Source organism: Acipenser ruthenus, chromosome 9 (genome assembly GCF_902713425.1).
Source record: "Acipenser ruthenus chromosome 9, fAciRut3.2 maternal haplotype, whole genome shotgun sequence".
Taxonomy (NCBI): Eukaryota; Metazoa; Chordata; class Actinopteri; order Acipenseriformes; family Acipenseridae; genus Acipenser; species Acipenser ruthenus.
The window spans coordinates 17,069,058-17,087,449 of NC_081197.1; the positions used below are offsets into that span (position 1 = coordinate 17,069,058).

Sequence of the window (18,392 nt, forward strand, 5' to 3'; positions counted from 1 at the left end):
GAGGACTCGTTTTTGTGACCTGTTATAGCCATTATTTCATGGGTTTGTTGTGGTTCTGACAGTTGACAGTTATACTAGATGTTCTTTTTGGTGGATTGATACCTTAGTGTACTTTATGGGTGATTAATTCCCTCTACAACAACCAATCAGAAGACAGCATTCCTGTTCTATTCATCTGACAGGTTTATGATTGTTTCATATTGACGGATATAAATACTCATTGTTTAAATTTTGCCATCTCCGATAGCGTTTGTGAATCTTAAGTGTTTTAGTCTTAAAGTAATCAATTTCAAGTGAATATTTAAAGGGTTGTTCAATTGATCCACTGTTTAGATCAATTGAACAGCCATTGATATTCTAAACATGTGTTATAGCAGTTAACATGCTTTGTTTTCTATTAGTCATTTTTGTGATGATTTACTTTTTAGTAATGAAGGAGCTGGAGTGCCACCACCAGAAACTGAAGTCCTTTCTATTAAGCCACAGTGTAATGTTGTCTTCATCTCCATGCCTTTTTATTTATTTTTTTTTTAAAACCTTTTGAGAGCAACAGTGTCCAGCGCTAATGGGACATTGCAGTCGTGATGACACAGCCACATTCACCACTGCGGTCGTGATGAAACAGCCACATTCACCATTGCAGTCGTGATGAAACAGCCACATTTACCATTGTAGTCGTGATGAAACAGCCACATTTACCATTTTGTTTCTACATAGTTCTAAACAAACTTGTGTTTACATTGGAAACGCCTATCTCTGATGAGGAATTAGTATCAAATATCAATTCAAAAGTTAAAATAGTAATGTATTACTCTTTGCATTTCTGCATGCTGGTGAAAAACAAACAAAACCGATAACAGGATATCTGAAACTAAACTTTAACTGGGGAAAAAAAGGTTAATTAAAACAACTGGAGGTAGATCATCTGTTGGTACTTTTAATGTTTTACAGAATATGAAAATACCTTGCAGGCATCCTTTTTATGTGTAACATTAAACTAGCTGTAGAAAACTATACATTGATGTTTGCCTTCACTGTGCACCATATGTATTTCTTATCTATTCATACATAAAAATTATGGTAAATAATTTGTATTCATTTCAAATTATTTTTTACAAATACCTGTACACATTTCATATGTAAATACAGATTTGTGTTGAACCTGTTAGAAACAATAATTTAGACTGCAGAGGTCCATTACAAACCGTGAAACAGCCTTAATCTTTGAACTTAATCTTGTCATGCATCTGAAATAAACGTTTACATACACTTATTTCATTTATCATCCGCTCAACTCACACACTTGCAGGATTTTAGCAGTTTGGGGTATTTCCAATTAATGTTTCATGGCGGTGTGTTATTTGGCAAACATAACATTGTAACCATGTCCGTAGCCATATTATATGTCCCAGTTCAGTGTCAGGTTTCCTGCACTAACACAGTGTGTTGGACAGTCCTAGTTGTCCTGTCTCCTTTAGTTTCAGCTTGAAACAATCAAACTAAATGACTCATGAATGAAAGGCAGTAAAAGGGTCAAAAATATAAATATACGTTATCTATTAAAAAAAAAGAGGACTTACTAATGTAATGCTCATTGTACTTCATTTATTTCCCACAGGCTCCATGTGACAATGGCTCAAAAATCCAAAAATACACTTTAGAATGGGATAAGGTAATACATTTGATATAAACATTCTGAACAAAAAAACAAAAATGTAATCCAGTATGTTATACTGGCTCTATGTCCCATTCTATGCACTAAAACACCCTGTTCATCTTTAGGGAAATGGGACCGGGGAATTTGAACAGTGTTACTGTGGGCCTCTGAAGCAGTTTAGAGTGACCAAACTATCACCAGCTTCAAGATACACATTTCGACTAGCAGCCACAAATGACATGGGCATGAGGTAATGTATTCCACCATCTTTCATTTCTTCTAACTGTAATGCAGTGTGTGTCTGCGTGTTTGTCAAGTACAGTAAAGAGGTACTTGCAGCCGACATTGTATTTACCTTGAAATGTAAATAAAATAAAAACATTTCAATGACCAGGATCTTAGAGGACTGAGTTAAGACCACCAAAGTTAACAGTATACAGTATGATACACATGATCTAGCTCTTCTGATACCACCTTCCAAATCTTTTCCTGGTAATAAAATGTATCATTGGTGTAACTTTTAGGTACAGTATATGAAAAAAGTGAGATGTTTTGACAGAAGTGAAACCTTTTTTTATTTTTGTGTGTTTGTCACCATAGCAACTTCAGTGAAGCAATCGATTTTTACACCTCAGGCAGCGTTCCACCACCACCAGCTAGTCCCGAGCTTGTAAAAGCTGGGGTTACCTGGATGTCCATACAGTGGAGAAAACCCTTGGTCGCACCAGCAGAAGACGACATTTCTTATGTTCTGGAAATGGAGGATGAAACCTCAGTAAGTGCACCTTGCGTAAACATAATAAAGATACTGTAGTGTCCCCAAAGCATTGCAGAATGGTGCATGGTGGTGTTTCTTTTATTTATTTTATAAATATCCGACAAATCACATGGTGCTGGCCCATTCTCAAATGATTTAGTATAGATCAGAGCTGAATGCTCAGAGGTAACCCGCAACTAGGATTCTACAGGCTCAAATCGTGCCTGGCTGAAAAGTATTGGAGCAACAGAGCACAGGAGCACAGCAAATGGTTGTAAACATCATAAAAAGCTAAGGGAATGGTACAAAAATACATACAATTACATTCAAAGTTAATGAACCTTTAATGTAAATATTTCAAACCATGTATAAGAAAACTATAACTAGAATTTCAACTATTTTTTATATCTATCTATCTATCTATCTATCTATCTATCTATCTATCTATCTATATATATATATATATATATATATATATATATATATATATACAGTACTGTGCAAAAGTTTTAGGCAGGTGTGAAAAAATGCTGTAAAGTAAGAATGCTGTCAAAAATAGACATGTTAATAGTTTATATTTATCAATTAACAAAATGCAAAGTGAGTGAACAGAAGAAAAATCTACATCAAATCAATATTTGGTGTGACCACCCTTTGCCTTCAAAACAGCATCAATTCTTCTAGGTACACTTGCACACAGTTTTTGAAGGAACTCGGCAGGTAGGTTGGCCCAAACATCTTGGAGAACTAACCACAGTTCTTCTGTGGATTTAGGCAGCCTCAGTTGCTTCTCTCTCTTCATGTAATCCCAGACAGACTCGATGGTGTTGAGATCAGGGCTCTGTGGGGGCCATACCATCACTTCCAGGACTACTTGTTCTTCTTTACGCTGAAGATAGTTCTTAATGACTTTCGCTGTATGTTTGGGGTCGTTGTCATGCTGCAGAATAAATTTGGGGCCAATCAGATGCCTCCCTGATGGTATTGCATGATGGATAAGTATCTGCCTGTACTTCTCAGCATTGAGGAGACCATTAATTCTGACCAAATCCCCAACTCCATTTGCAGAAATGCAGCCCCAAACTTGCAAGGAACCTCCACCATGCTTCACTGTTGCCTGCAGAAACTCATTCATGTACCGCTCTCCAGCCCTTCGGCGAACAAACTGCCTTCTGCTACAGCCAAATATTTCAAATTTTGACTCATCAGTCCACAGCACCTGCTGCCATTTTTCTGCACCCCAGTTCCTGTGTTTTCGTGCATAGTTGAGTCGCTTGGCCTTGTTTCCACGTTGGAGGTATGGCTTTTTGGCCGCAAGTCTTCCATGAAGGCCACTTCTGACCAGACTTCTCCGGACAGTAGATGGGTGTACCAGGGTCCCACTGTTTTCTGCCAATTCTGAGCTGATAGCACTGCTGGACATCTTCCGATTGCGAAGGGAAGTAAGCATGATGTGTCTTTCATCTGCTGCAGTAAGTTTCCTTGGCCGACCACTGCGTCTACGGTCCTCAACTTTGCCCGTTTCTTTGTGCTTCTTCAAAAGAGCTTGGACAGCACATCTGGAAACCCCTGTCTGCCTTGAAATTTCTGCCTGGGAGAGACCTTGCTGATGCAGTATAACTACCTTGTGTCTTGTTGCTGTGCTCAGTCTTGCCATGGTGTATGACTTTTGACAGTAAACTCTCTTCAGCAACCTCACCTTGTTAGCTGAGTTTGGCTGTTCCTCTCCCAGTTTTATTCCTCCTACACAGCTGTTTCTGTTTCATTTAATGATTGTGTTTCAACCTACATATTGAATTGATGATCATTAGCACCTGTTTGGTATAATTGTTTAATCATACACCTGACTATATGCCTACAAAATCCCTGACTTTGTGCAAGTGTACCTAGAAGAATTGATGCTGTTTTGAAGGCAAAGGGTGGTCACACCAAATATAGATTTGATTTCGATTTTTCTTCTGTTCACTCACTTTGCATTTAGTTAATTGATAAATATAATCTATTAACATGTCTATTTTTGAAAGCATTCTTACTTTACAGCATTTTTTCACACCTGCCTAAAACTTTTGCACAGTACTGTATATATATATAATATATATATATATGTATGTATGTAATAGAGCTTCCATTATAATTCAAATAGGTCATTTTTCACTGTTTATTTGGACAGTTTTTTTTATACTCTAATGGAGATCACTGACATTCTAATCATTATGAACCGTAATAAGACTGTGAAAAATGAGTATCTTAAATGCTGCTCAGAGTTTGCAGGATTAATTACATTGCAATTAACTGTGCCTGACTAACAAGTTATTTAATTATATTACAACTTGTACAGTTGACTAGTTTGAGTTGCTTGGAGTTATTTATCTTGTACTGTACATTGACTACAAATTGTTTTCTTTTCTTCACACTTTTGTGTTTTAGGGCTATGGGTTTAAGCCAAAATACAACGGGGATGATCTCTCCTGCACAGTTAAGAATCTTAGACGGAGTACCAAGTACAGATTTCGGGTAAGAAACACAACTTTTGGAAAGAAAGTCTGGCTATAAAACAAAAATCAAGATGTACAAATGTACATTGTATTTTTGTCATGTCAACTACTAAGTAGGTTTTAAGATCCTTTTATTTCTTGTCTAATGGACCTGCATTCATGCTATTCTTCCAGTATTGTGGCATAACGGGAATCGCAAAAAAAAAAACAGGTTCCAGGCGGTCCATAAATCTGGTTAATCCTGTATTAAAAACAAAGTTCATTAGACAGTAGTCTGCCTGTTTACATTTCCTCAAGTCAGCCTGATTTCTATCACAGAAACTTAATTATATCTGTGAAGAAAACAGAAAAGATAATTATTCCTGTCATTTTCTAAAATATGTCACGTTTCTGTCAACAGTAGGACAGTTTAGTTTTATGTGGTTCACACAGGAATTCGTCCATAGGTTTTGCAAGGAACCCTTTTAATTATGTGGCAGGAATCTGGTGGCTTACAAGAGAGACGGGGTTATTGGATGGACTCCTAGGAGGGAGCAGTGTATTAAGAATAAATAAATAATGTAGGACAAATTAAACCACTCAAACTTTGAAATTGTGAGTTATAATAATATCACTAATTTGTGAAACAAAAACATTTAAATGTGTAATTTATTTATTTCATTATTTTGAAAATGTATTTGCATTTGGATTGGTTGGAAATCTATCTTTTTATTTGTGGTAATAACCCAACATGTATTGCAACTACTGGCAATTTGTGTGTGTACCTGTTCCATGGTCACACAGTTAGGTTTGCTTTGTCTGAATTATAACCACAATCGTTTTGGACTCAATGACTTGATTTGTTTAACTTGTGTTTGCCTGGAAAGTTCTCTCAATCCTGATATGCACACTACATCAATATGTTAACCAGTGCAAGGTTTTTTGCCGCAACACATTTATTTAACGTAGACTCGTCAATCTAGTGCCTAATTAGCCTAGATCTAAAATGAATGTGATTTGCAAGTTGTATGTACAGCTGACAAATCAAATTACCTGCATAGTGGGGCACCTCCAGACTATAATACATTTAAGGTGAAATTCTATGTGCGACTTGAAACATTCATGTGTTTTTTTTTTTTATCAAAAGGTTGCAGCTTACAACTCGGAGGGGACGAGCAATCCTAGCGAGGCCACTGAGTTTTGCACTTGTCCTGACAGGCCTGGAGCACCTTACAGGCCAGCAGTGAAGGGGAAGGTTCATGCCAACAATTTTAAAATTATATGGGGTAAGTTTAGAATGAAACTGTGTAGTCAAATGCGTTACAATGACCCTTGGAAAAACAGACCACTTTATGATTTGTAGGCAATGAAACAGCACTTTACTCAAAGTGGAGATCTTGGTTATTTCAAGATTTAAAGCAAAAAAACTAAGCCGAAGACTTAAATGAGGCTCTTATATTGCAGGCTTTTTTTCAGGATAAAAAACAAACAGTAAGCCATGTTCTGTTTTTGAAAGTTATTGAAATCTGGTGGCTTTATTGGTTAATGTTAAATTAGCTCTAGTGGTCTCGCCACGGTTTCTAGCATACATCATGAAAAACACCACCAACAGCTGAAAGGCATTACCTGCTGGGAGTGACTCCAATAACCCAAGGAATTGGATGGGCATGGAAAATGAACTACATCCTGTGACGATGTCCAGTACCGACTATGTGGATAAATGGAGAACTCTCTAGTGCCACTGGAACATTAAAATTCACATTCACAAAAAACAAGTTTCCTCATCTTGAGATTTAATAACTTTCTTTGTTTGGCAGAACCACCCAAAGAGGATGGAGGAGCCACTGTCACAAAGTATATTGTGGAGATGTCAGAAGGCTCGAATGGTATGTATCAAAAAATGACCTTTGATTTTCCAATAACCTTTAACATACAGTAAGCACACGTAATATGGAGTTACATGATTTCGGGTAAACTAATGGTATTTCTGATAAGACTAAGAAGTAGCAAGAAATCACACTCCTCTGTCATTTAAAAAGAAAAAAGAACTAGAATTCTGTTTCAACCCATTTATATCTTGGATCACAGTTAAATAAATTGTTGGTTTCACGCTTTATGCAATACCTGGTAAACTTGGGCATGTGGAGCTTATAATAACGATTCTCGCTGTACAGAGATTATATAATAGTATTTAGTACTAGAGAACATATTTACAATATACAATTGAAAGAAGGGGATCTCAAAGGATATCAAGGGTTTGAGAACTACTGGTGTCCTAACAATAGTGGAATCCCATGGCAAGACTGACTGTTGTAAACATACAGCAGGCCCTTTCCAAATGTTATTGGAAACAATAATCATTGAGGGAAATATTTAATATTTAAAGTGCCAAAAAGAAATAATAAAAAAGGCATAAATGTTAGACCTAATCAATAAATATGTATAGTTTAAAAGAAGCTGAAAAATATAATCATGCAATAGCGGGGAAAAAACATATTTATTTTAGATAATATGTAATCACATTAAAAATGGTCATCATTGTTTGTTTTTTTTTTTAATAAAAAAAAAAAAAAATTGCCAGTTGTGATATAATGATGAGCATTGGCTGAGCACATTTGTTTTCTTTAACCTTTCAGGGAACAAATGGGAGATGGTGTACAGCGGGTCTGTCCTGGAGCATGTGTGTGATCAGCTGAGCCCAGGCTGTGCCTATCAAGTCCGGGTGTACTGCATCAGCGAAGGAGGACAGAGCCCGGTACAGTCCAGCTATCTCATCTCATGCATTTCAATAGGCTGTCTAAGGCAGTGTTTCCTCTTACAAAGCGATTTTCACAAAGCTATTTATTTTATGTATATAAAGAAATGCCATTTTTTTATTTTTATTTGACGCTTCATATTTTAGTGAGACATTCTGAATCCTAAATTTCGGCATAATGAAATATTTTTGCATGTAATGTTACTCTGCAGTACAACCATTGGTTAGTACTTTAGAAAAAAACCATAGGGGAGCAATTGAAATCCACGGAACACTGCTAATAGTTGCAGTTCTCTTGGGTAAAATTCTTCTTCTAATATGAATGAATTGCCTTTTTAATTCATTAAAAGTACTTGTTAATAATATTAATTAATTTCACAGCAGCAATTAATTAACCACTCCATGTTTAATAGTATAATTGCTGCCGAGCAGGAAACTGACGTATTAAAAGCTCAATATCTTCTTATTCAGTGTTTAGTTTAATCTTGTTTGTCAATTTAAAAGTGGTGAAAGGCTCCAACTGCTTTATGTCTCTCTCTATCCATACCTTCCAGTGTCCAAAAAAACTGCACTCCCTAGTTCATATCAATCTTTATCAGTATGTGTCTAAATCTGACCAGAAACAGAACAGCAGTTACATTTAAAACAAGTGCAATGGTTACAGCCTAGTTTAGGTCTGTTTATAGGGCTACAATTGTTTGTACAAACACTATGCACATTTATTTCTTGGCTGCAGTAACTTACCTTACCAATATGCAATTTATGTTAAGTGTCTGTGATAACAAATGTAAGTGAACAGTGACGGATCTAAATAACAGCACTTTGTGTACCAAGGCATGAAAACCACATCTAATTATAATTCTGAGTCTAACCATGATTGTGAGTCCTTCTGTATGATTGGTAAAATACCAGGGAGCACTCTATCTTATAATTAGATCATCCACTGTTTACGCCAGTTGAACAGACCCTAAAATGTTTAATCATTTACTCATTAGCCTTTAACAATGATTTTTTTTTTTTCCTTCTTTAAAGCTTTCAGAAACCTTGCTGATACAGACACCAGCAGTTCCACCTGGCCAATGTATGCCACCACGGCTTGTGGGGAAACCTAAAGCCAGAGAATTGCAGATGCGTTGGGGTGAGTCCAGTGAATTGTATTTCTAGATCACTGAGAGAGTTCTAGTCAAAACTTCTGTCAAAGAATGACTATTTTCCTGTACTGTATAACATGTTTCTGTTTCTGTGGCTTTGTTTTTAATGTTGTGTTTACAGGAGCTCCCCAGGTGGACGGGGGATGTCTCGTCTCCTGCTATAGTCTTGAGATGTCTCCAGCTCAGGCAGAGGAGCACAGAGAAGTCTATATGGGTCCTGAACTAGAATGTACAGTAATTGGTCTCCTACCAGGGAAAACATACTCTTTTAGGCTTCGGGCAGCCAACAAAGCTGGGGTAAGCAATGTTGATATATTTCAGTCAAAAGAAACATCTTCGTCGCTAGTTTTGATAAGCATCTTTTTGGCACGATTCAAACACACAGATGGAAGCAGAATGTACAGGAGAATGCAGAGTTTCCAAAACTCTTGAGGACCACTTGTGGTCAAACAAATCCCTGGTGGTTCCTGAAACATTAGGCCAGTAGTTAGCACGAGTAGCAAATAGCAATTGTTTTTCATATATATATAGAGAGAGAGGTTCCTGCCTTTCTTATGCAGCTGTGCCAGAGCTCGATTGCATGTTAATCATTCAATCAAGCTCAGGGACATTCTGCACGTGAACTGATTTGGCATGGAAGGCAATTAACCCCTCCCTGCCAACTTAAAACACCTGTGCACAGATACATACATACATACATACATACATACATACATACATACATACATACAAATAATAACAACACAACAGACAATACCAAATAATACATATGTGCACTTCCCCCTTCTAATAAACAGTACAGTATTAAGAAAAATGTTACATGCTGGGAAAATCATATTTTTCTTAAGACAGAATGCAACATAGCACAGTACCACTATTTAAATATGTAATAATCTTGAATATGAAAGAACACCAATGTGAGTAGGATAAGCCTGCTTGCTAGCGCACAGGTTTCTCAGCTTGATTTCGGAGAGTTTCAACCTCAGATCTGTCTCTTTTAAATAAGCAAAGAAAACCCTGTTTCACAGAGATATGTTGAGGCAAAGTGAACAAGTATTTCCACAGCTGTTTGTGACAATTCAGTGAACTCTTTTAGAATTGTGAGCCAGAACTGATCAACAGGTATAACTTTGAAATGATCTCTCAAAACAGAATCGCCAGCAACATCATCAAATTCTCTTTGACTCACAGCAATCTTGGCTTTTGCTACAAAGTTCTCTGAAAACAGATTTCGAACCCAGGAAAAATCCTGCATCATTTGCCTCACTTTCGGGAAAATATCCTCTGAATTACGTGCAAATCTGAGACAAATGCTCCACTATCACATCTTTTAACTTCCAGGTCTGACATTCCCAAATCCATAATGACAGAAGGCAGTGTTGGGAAGATAGTTACATCGTCTTGCATCACACAGCTACTCCAAGGCAAACATTTTTGGAAAAGCTGTGCTTTTTCCTGTGCAATAAAAATGTTACAGTTCTTACATTGCAAAGAAAGGTTAAGTTCATTGAGCTTGTCAAATATGTCAGCCAAATAGCCCAGTAAAACTTGAAGGCGTTAGTTGATTAAGTGTTGGTGAAGTGGGGAGTGAGAGTTCATCAAACACATACAATGAGCTGATGTATCAAACATAAAACATTTTTTGGATGTCATTGGTGCTGTCAGTACTTTTGTAGATTTGTAGAGCGAAAAGGGGGCTTTGCCTTACTGCTTCAACAAGCTGCTCCTCAATGTCTTCTGCATATCAGCAATTTTGTGGCTAACTGCGTTGTCAGATAGTGGAATGAGACTTGACTGATCAGAAACTTTCCTTTCCATAGTATCAATGCCATGTCAGTCGCTGCAGGCAGCACAAGATCTTCACCAGTTGTATGAGGTTTTCCACTTCTTGCTATTTAGTTTGGTAGGAGACAGCGTACGAAGCATGTTTTGGCAGGTGTAGCGCTGCTTCCTTCGATTTTGAACCTCCTCTGTCCTTTGTGTTGAAAACATCTTGTGGCTTATCTTTGTTTTACAATCACCAAGAAGTCAGGAACAAATATTTACCAGTCGGGTCTTGCCAGTCCTGATAACCTTGTCACGCCCCCCTAGGTGGGCGAGCCGCCCAGTTTGAAAACGTCTGCCTTGTAGCGTGAACAAAACTCCCATTTCTAGTTAGCCATCTTATCCGAAGATTCTAAAATATTTATCATCCTGGAATAAATCAATCCCTGATTCTGTCATTTGCAATTACAATGAAATGTTGAACAAAAGAAGAACTCGATAAAGCTGAAATGCAGCACTTTCCTCATGCACAAATAATCAAAGTAATCTTCTTCCTTCCATTTAGTATGGACCATACTCTGAGAAATGTGAAATCACTACAGCTCCTGGTGTACCACATCAATGCGAACCACCCCATGTTGCTTGTCGGTCCCCTACATATGCAATAGTCAGCTGGGAGGTGAGTTATGTTTTATTTTCTATAACGCATCTGAATCAAGAGGATTTTCTGTATATATTTTATATTTCCCAATAAAAATGGATACCAGTAACTTTTTTTATTGCTCTATGATCGTGGGTGGTTACCCTTTTTGAAGATGTTTTGTGGTTTCTGTTCTGTGAATTCAGTTTTCTTGGGAGACAAAAGAAAACTCTGCTCTGATTTGGTTTAGCATCACACAGAATTATATAGCAATCATAGCAACTTGTTGCAAATATCGCCTTTAGAAGATTACGTATGTCCACCAAAAAAAGTCAACAAATTGACGTTCAATCCTATCAATTTCTCTATGAAATCATAAGCATGGTAATAACAAAGCCAGTAGACACATTGAAATCAGGTGAGGTCAATTTTACATTTGTAAGGATGCTATTGCGGCCTACTCAAAGGGAGTGCAGCTTAAGCTAAAATGAGTCATTAAAAACATTTGTGTCTTTTATTCATTTCCAAACACAGTTTAGGTGTTGATGTTTTTGTTTTTCACTCTTTTAAAATGTTTTTATCCTGCTGCAACATTGTATGTTCACTTCTTGTTCCTGTATATTGGTGTAATAACACCACCTGAACCTTACACTTGCTTTCCATTCTGCTCATAGGAGTATACTGTATGTGGTGTCAGGTATATTACCTGTAACTCCTAATTAAGATCTGCCAGTCCAATCTACTCTCTATTAAAGTGTCACTAAACAGGCTGTAGGGTTTAAAACATAATTAATTAATTTGCCTGACATTATGCTCTGTTGTATGTATTCCTGCAATATCTTTTTCAACATAATCTTGAATTTGTTTTGATATTTTATTAACATACTGTATCCCTGGTCACAAATTATTTTAACTGGTTCATCTGTCCATCGTCTTTGTCAGGATCCTGCCTGCTCGCCCCAGCACAGGTTCAGGGGGCAGGAACAGGTTTATGAATATGCATGCCATGTTTAGCCTCTGTACAGCATTCTAATAGACATACTTTCAGTTCCTATGATTCAGTTCTTCATGTTCAAAATAGACCCCGGCTGGAAATGGAGCTAATGTTACTGAGTATCGGTTAGAATGGGGAGCAGCAGAAGGCTGCATACAACTCTGCTACTGCGGACCTGGTTTAACACATGAAATGAAAGGGCTCTTACCAGCTACCACTTACTTCTGTAGAGTACAGGTAAGTAAGAATACTTTGGGGGATATGTGATTTTGTGCTTTTGTGTACGTGTGTGTGTGTGTGTATATATATGTATATGTATATGTATGTATGTATGTATGTATGTATGTATGTATGTATATATATGTATATGTATATGTATGTATGTATGTATGTATGTATGTATGTATGTATATCTATATATATATATATATATATATAATTAAATTAAATATGATTGTCTGTGATACAAGTAACAGAAACCGGTATGGCAGCACACTCCTGTATATCCTTTAAATTTTGAACAGTTCAATAAGGTAAAATGCTCGGCATGTCATTAAAACCAATCTTTATTGATATCCATTTGTTTTAAAAAGCGTAGAACATTGCGTTTCGACACATTAGTCGGGGACCTCCTGGTTACAGGAGGCTGTGTGGTCCAGTGGTTAAAGAAAAGGGCTTGTAACCAGGAGGTCCCCGGTTCAAATCCCACCTCAGCCACTGACTCATTGTGTGACCATGAGCAAGTCACTTAACCTCCTTGTGCTCAAAAATTCTGCCATATCTTTCTCTTCACATACGTTCGTCCAGGCACGATGGTATAATCTCTTCTGCTGTGCCCTGCATTGTTTTAAATGTTGTTTTTTTTAACACTGGCCCAGTAGTTGTCCATGTTGTCCAGCCATAAACCTCAAAGTTAGTTTGATAAGTGACCAGGTATTCTATAATGCAAACGTCTTTCTCGCCACTGTGAAGCGGTAACGCTAACCTGATATGGATACCTTCTGTCACGTCCCCGAGTAACAAAGAACGTTAGAAAAAACAGCAGTGTCACCTGATACTGTCTCAGATTTTGTGAAGAAGGATCTGCGTGATTAAAGGCAGATTCATTTGTGCCGTGTCATGATGAAAATGGATAGTATTATTTTACTTTAAAATAAGTAAAATGAAGATATACTACACTTTCAATTTCAATGTTCAATTCAACATCGATAAATGTTTTTTGTTTTTTTTTAAGTAATGCTTTTTATTTAAGTTACTGTATATGGAACTATTTTTTTTCTTAGCTCAGTTTTAGGCGGATAAAAATGACTTTTTTTTGTAAATTTCTTTTTTTTTCCAATTTAGTAAGTTAACCCATTTTATTAGTGCAATAAGGCACTTCAGGGTGTGTGATATACTCTAATCTCACCACGCCCCGGGCGGTTAAAGCCACTCGGCTTCACCTTGTGACCTGCACCACACCCGTGGTGATATTGGAGTATATCATACACCCTGTCTTGCCTTACTGCTTCCCTATCACATGAGCTGCTGTTCTACAGTACTTAGACGTGATTTGCCACTTGCAACCAACCACGGTGAAAATAATAAATAAAGACATTTGATTTTACTCTTTCTGCATTGTGTCTAGTTGTATAATACATTGGTGTGAGTGCTGCAATATCACTGTATTGAGATTGTTTGTCACAGTTAAAATTTCATTTCGGTTTTACAGAAAACCGATTGGACGTCAAACAGCTGAAAGAGTTGATTAAAAACCGAACCGATCATAACTGACTTGCATCCTTACACCAATAACAAGGGCTTTTAGAGAATTTGCAAATCTGATAAATAGATTAAAAGTTTAATAAACTGTTTAATCGCAGTAGTGCTGAAGGGAAGCATTTGTGTGGCAGAAAATTAAATGCATTTTTCTGTGCAATACCGATATCGGACAATGTCAGATTGTTCTAAACAATTATAGTTGATGGAATTCATATCTATCATCAATGGGTAAATATTCCATTAATCCATTCCAGATTGGAGCATTTATACCAATGCTAAATTAGCATCATGTCTACTCATTTGTAAAACTAAATAAATGTCCAAGTCTCGTAGAGAAATGTGTCTGTTTGTTATAACACTTTGTATGAATGTGTTCGCTTTTAAAAATCTCTTGCTTTTTTCTGAATTTGAACTCTGTAGGCAGTAAATGTTGCCGGAGCCGGTCCGTTCAGTGAAGTGGTTTTGTGCGTGACTCCGTCCTCGGTCCCGGCTGCAGTGAGTTGTCTTCGCGTCAGAGACGAGAGCGAGGTAGACGTTCCACACTACTCCCCATCCACATGCCTGGCCCTGCAGTGGGAAGAGCCTTGTGACCATGGCTCAGAAATTACTTCCTACAGCATAGATTTTGGAGACAGGCAGCCCATTACAGTGGCGAGAACCACAAACCACATTATAGAAAACCTGCAGCCAGATGCAACTTACAGGTAAGAGGGCATCTGTTGCGCACATGCAGTGAGAAGCATTAACTAAGTTTTGGCAAATGCCTTCATGAATATTACAAGTTAAACTGTTTTTGCTGTGAGGTCTATATATTGGGTAGCACATTTTACCTGTTCCTGTGAGAATATTTCAATCTGTGGTTCGAATTGCAATTACCATCCTCAAATACTGTGGTTTTTTTTTATTTTTTGAGAAGTCTTAGTTAAGACGCTTTGATTTTGAGTTTGATTATTGCTTCCAGTATTAAGTGCCAACACCAGCTAGTATGCAGCTGTGAATTGCCAGCAAAACCAAAGGCAGCTGGAACCAGAGTGGCAGATCACCTAATAACACACTCTCTCATGTCTAGAAAGACACTGGCTGATCTAGTCTGTTAGAGGCATATGCACATTAAACTCAGGTGACTTGACAGACACAAAAGCAGCATTTGAGTAATTGCAATTATAACAACTCAGAACGATTGCCAGCATCATAAAAGGTAAGGGGATAGTAAAAAAAAAAGCAGCAGCATTTTGTGTATAATGTATTGATAAAGAGGCTGGATTAACAGGCTGTCCTTTGTCAGCAATTCTACATGTTCTTTATGCTACACAGAGCACAAACTGGTAAGCTATGTAAACTGCAGTCGTAACTACTGTAATATGCAATGCTTCCTTTCTTCTAGAATACGAATTCAGGCCCTGAACAGCATTGGCGCAGGCCCATTCAGCCACACTATCAAGTTGAAAACCAAGCCCCTTCCTCCTGAGCCCCCGTGCCTCGAGTGCACTGCCTTGAGTCATCAGAACCTGAAGCTCAAGTGGGGAGAGGGCACTGCTAAAACACTGCAAACAGACTCCATTCAGTATCACCTTCAAATGGAGGACAGGAGTGGAAGGTAAGGGCCTCAACAGAAACGCAACTGTAAATGATCTGGAAATTATAACTGAAAAACAAATAAATGTAAAAAAATCACCAAATTAAAATCTGTACATTTGCTAATTAATTTATGGTATTCCATTTTATTGAAGAAGGCCTTTAAGAAGATTGGGTTTACAAATTCTTTTTTTATTTTTATTTTATTTTATTTTTTATTTTTTTTGTGTGTACAGCTATGGCCAAAAGTTTAGCATCACCTAGACATTAAGAAAAAAAACAAAAACATATGAACATAATTTAGATATTTTATTTATTTAATGTAATCAGAGAAACTACAAAATGATATCTCAAAGTCTACCAGAAGCCATAATAATAGTACAGTATTTCATGTTAGATTGTCACATTATTTCATTAAGTATATTGAAAAACTGCAAAGCGGTATTTAATTCAATATGTTAACATAATTTCAGCAGGTTTTATTCGACTTTATGAAGCTAAATTGGTTCATAGGGTGATGCAAAGCTTTTGGCCATAGCTGTACTTTTTATATTTTATATACTGTAGCAATAGAACTTGAGGAAATGACCCAACAACCTTTGTTTTAACATCTGTTTGCAAATTGAGTTGTTGGAACTGACAGCAGCCCCATTTTGATTTCAGGTGAAATCCACCACACGGTTTCATGGTGCGGATTGAAACGGTGTTTATTTAAAAAAAAAAAAAAAAAAGTCTGCTTTTTATTTTGTTTCTTTTCCCTCAGGTTTGTGTCCTTGTACAGAGGACCATGCCACACACACAAGGTACAGAGGCTCAATGAATCAACCACCTACACATTCCGCATTCAGGCCTTCAATGAAGCCGGGGAAGGGCCCTTTTCTGATGTTTACCCTTTCACGACTCCCAAATCCCCGCCTGCTCCTCTCAAAGGTAGTGTACTTTTTTTGTCCTTTTTCCCATTAAGATGGAGAAGTCAGCAGTCATTCTTTATACATGTAGTTGTTATTGTTTCAAAAACATCATGGCACTGTGGGGTGTCCCTCCTCAATGTAATTTAAAACAAAGCCTTAATTGCCTTGCTGTTCAAAGAGCTTGCAATATTGTACAAGCACTGATGAGGGGTGGGGGGGGGGGGGGGGTAGAGAACAGCTAATTAATGGTAGGAAAATAGATCCTAATATTAACTGCACATTTAAAATAAATAAATATTGGATTTGAAATACGTCCGGTGTCATAAATCTTATATAGCAAAAGGCTTTTAACAGCATGTACAGTAATATTACAAATGGATGTTTACAGTGTTGGTATTTGGTACTCAAACATTTATGCATGAGTCTGTTTGGAGAATAAAGGGGAAAGTCTTCAATGAAGAAAACCTTGTATCTGCAGTTAAATATGAAGTTGGTTTGATCATGATTCTGTGTTGGCAGTGCAGGGACTGGAGGCATTCATGTGATCTAAAGATTGAATGAATGCAGCCATTTATCAAAACATTCTACAAAGTACAATGATACCATCTCCTAGTAGGCTGATTGGCAACTTCAAATACGACAGCAACCTAAAGCATACGGCTAAGTCAACCCTGGAGTTCTTGATAAAACTGAGATCAAAGTGGCCTTTATAATCACCAGATCTCAATCCAATAGAAATGCTTTGGACATCTGAGCATTGTCTATCCAATCTGTCTGAGCGGAAGAAAATATGTTGGGCAGAATGGGCCCAGATTTCACCAACAAGTTGTTTCATACTGGTTAAGAATTATCATAAACATCTAAAAGCCATAATAAAAGCAACAAGAGGATGCACAAAATACTAATGCAGGGGTGCCAATACTTTGCCATGAACAAATACTTTAAATGAAATAAGTTTGTTTGTTTTTTTTTTGATAAAGATCATTTGTTAAATTACTAGAAGTAGTGTATTTTGTTTTTTGAGATATAAAACATTGATTTGAAGTTTACTAAATGCAAGAAGCAGGCTCGACCTGGTTGACAGAAGCAAGTACACAATGCGCGTGCACAATGCCCTGGAAGCAGCTTGTTACAGACGCTTCCACCATAGCTTCTCTGGATTGAATTGTCGATCCAAATGTCGATTAGAGCAAATGTTTCTTCATCCCTGCTTCAATCTGGCTCAAGGTGTGTCTCAGTCAACATAAATATGGCTAAATAGAAATGTTCCTTGCAGAAGTGAAACCTTCACGCAGGCATGGCTGTTTGTTACTTTGTCCACTTATAAATACCCACCATGCATTTTGTCTCCCTCGACCTGGGTCAAAGCACTGCCGACCCAGGTACGTGGTTTCACACTACGCAGGATTGTGACCCGGGTAGCCAGAACCCGGGCTGGGACCCGTGGTAGGCGCGCCAGTGTGAAAGGGGTTTATGTTGGGGTTTTAATCTTAATATTTTCTGTTTATCGATGTAATAATCTGATTAACGATCTAGTGATCACACCTGTTTGCTAGTGATATGAATTGTATTGAAAGACAATTACAGGTAATTACATTTAGTGACATAATCTGCCATTTTCTTTTGAGCTGTACTACCGTTTGCATTTCCTTCAGCCAAATGCCATGTCTAAAAGAGTTTCAGACTAACAAAGTTAACTTACTGAGTGTTATTTTATTTAGGTTAGCTGAAGAGAAATGTAAGTTATTGGGCGCTATTTTATTTTAGCTAGCTGAAGTACAATGTAACTGTTTAATTTTTCTGATACTGTTTGAAAGAAGTACATTGAATAGAAAGAAAAATCATCTTACTTGTGACCTAAGATGATACGATAAACTTGTTGCAGTCTTTTTTTCTTCATTCTGAGATATTGTGAAATATTGGGTCGCCTTCCAGTTGCTCTTTGACAAGGTT

General features: G+C 37.3%; 1 protein-coding gene across 2 annotated transcripts in view; it reads left to right on the forward strand.

The window, feature by feature from the left end:
- The window catches only part of LOC117405912 (fibronectin type-III domain-containing protein 3A), a 104,200-nt gene that overhangs the window by 72,513 nt on the left and 13,295 nt on the right, over positions 1 to 18,392 (forward strand). For both annotated transcript variants that reach the window (XM_034922916.2, XM_034009423.3), the window contains 14 exons: positions 1,619 to 1,672; positions 1,783 to 1,907; positions 2,258 to 2,432; positions 4,842 to 4,928; positions 6,036 to 6,174; positions 6,706 to 6,774; positions 7,525 to 7,643; positions 8,676 to 8,781; positions 8,916 to 9,091; positions 11,124 to 11,237; positions 12,280 to 12,429; positions 14,374 to 14,657; positions 15,338 to 15,550; positions 16,292 to 16,458. In XM_034922916.2, the coding sequence (XP_034778807.2) occupies positions 1,619 to 1,672; positions 1,783 to 1,907; positions 2,258 to 2,432; positions 4,842 to 4,928; positions 6,036 to 6,174; positions 6,706 to 6,774; positions 7,525 to 7,643; positions 8,676 to 8,781; positions 8,916 to 9,091; positions 11,124 to 11,237; positions 12,280 to 12,429; positions 14,374 to 14,657; positions 15,338 to 15,550; positions 16,292 to 16,458 (1,978 nt within the window). The remainder of the gene's footprint in view (positions 1 to 1,618; positions 1,673 to 1,782; positions 1,908 to 2,257; positions 2,433 to 4,841; positions 4,929 to 6,035; positions 6,175 to 6,705; positions 6,775 to 7,524; positions 7,644 to 8,675; positions 8,782 to 8,915; positions 9,092 to 11,123; positions 11,238 to 12,279; positions 12,430 to 14,373; positions 14,658 to 15,337; positions 15,551 to 16,291; positions 16,459 to 18,392) is intronic.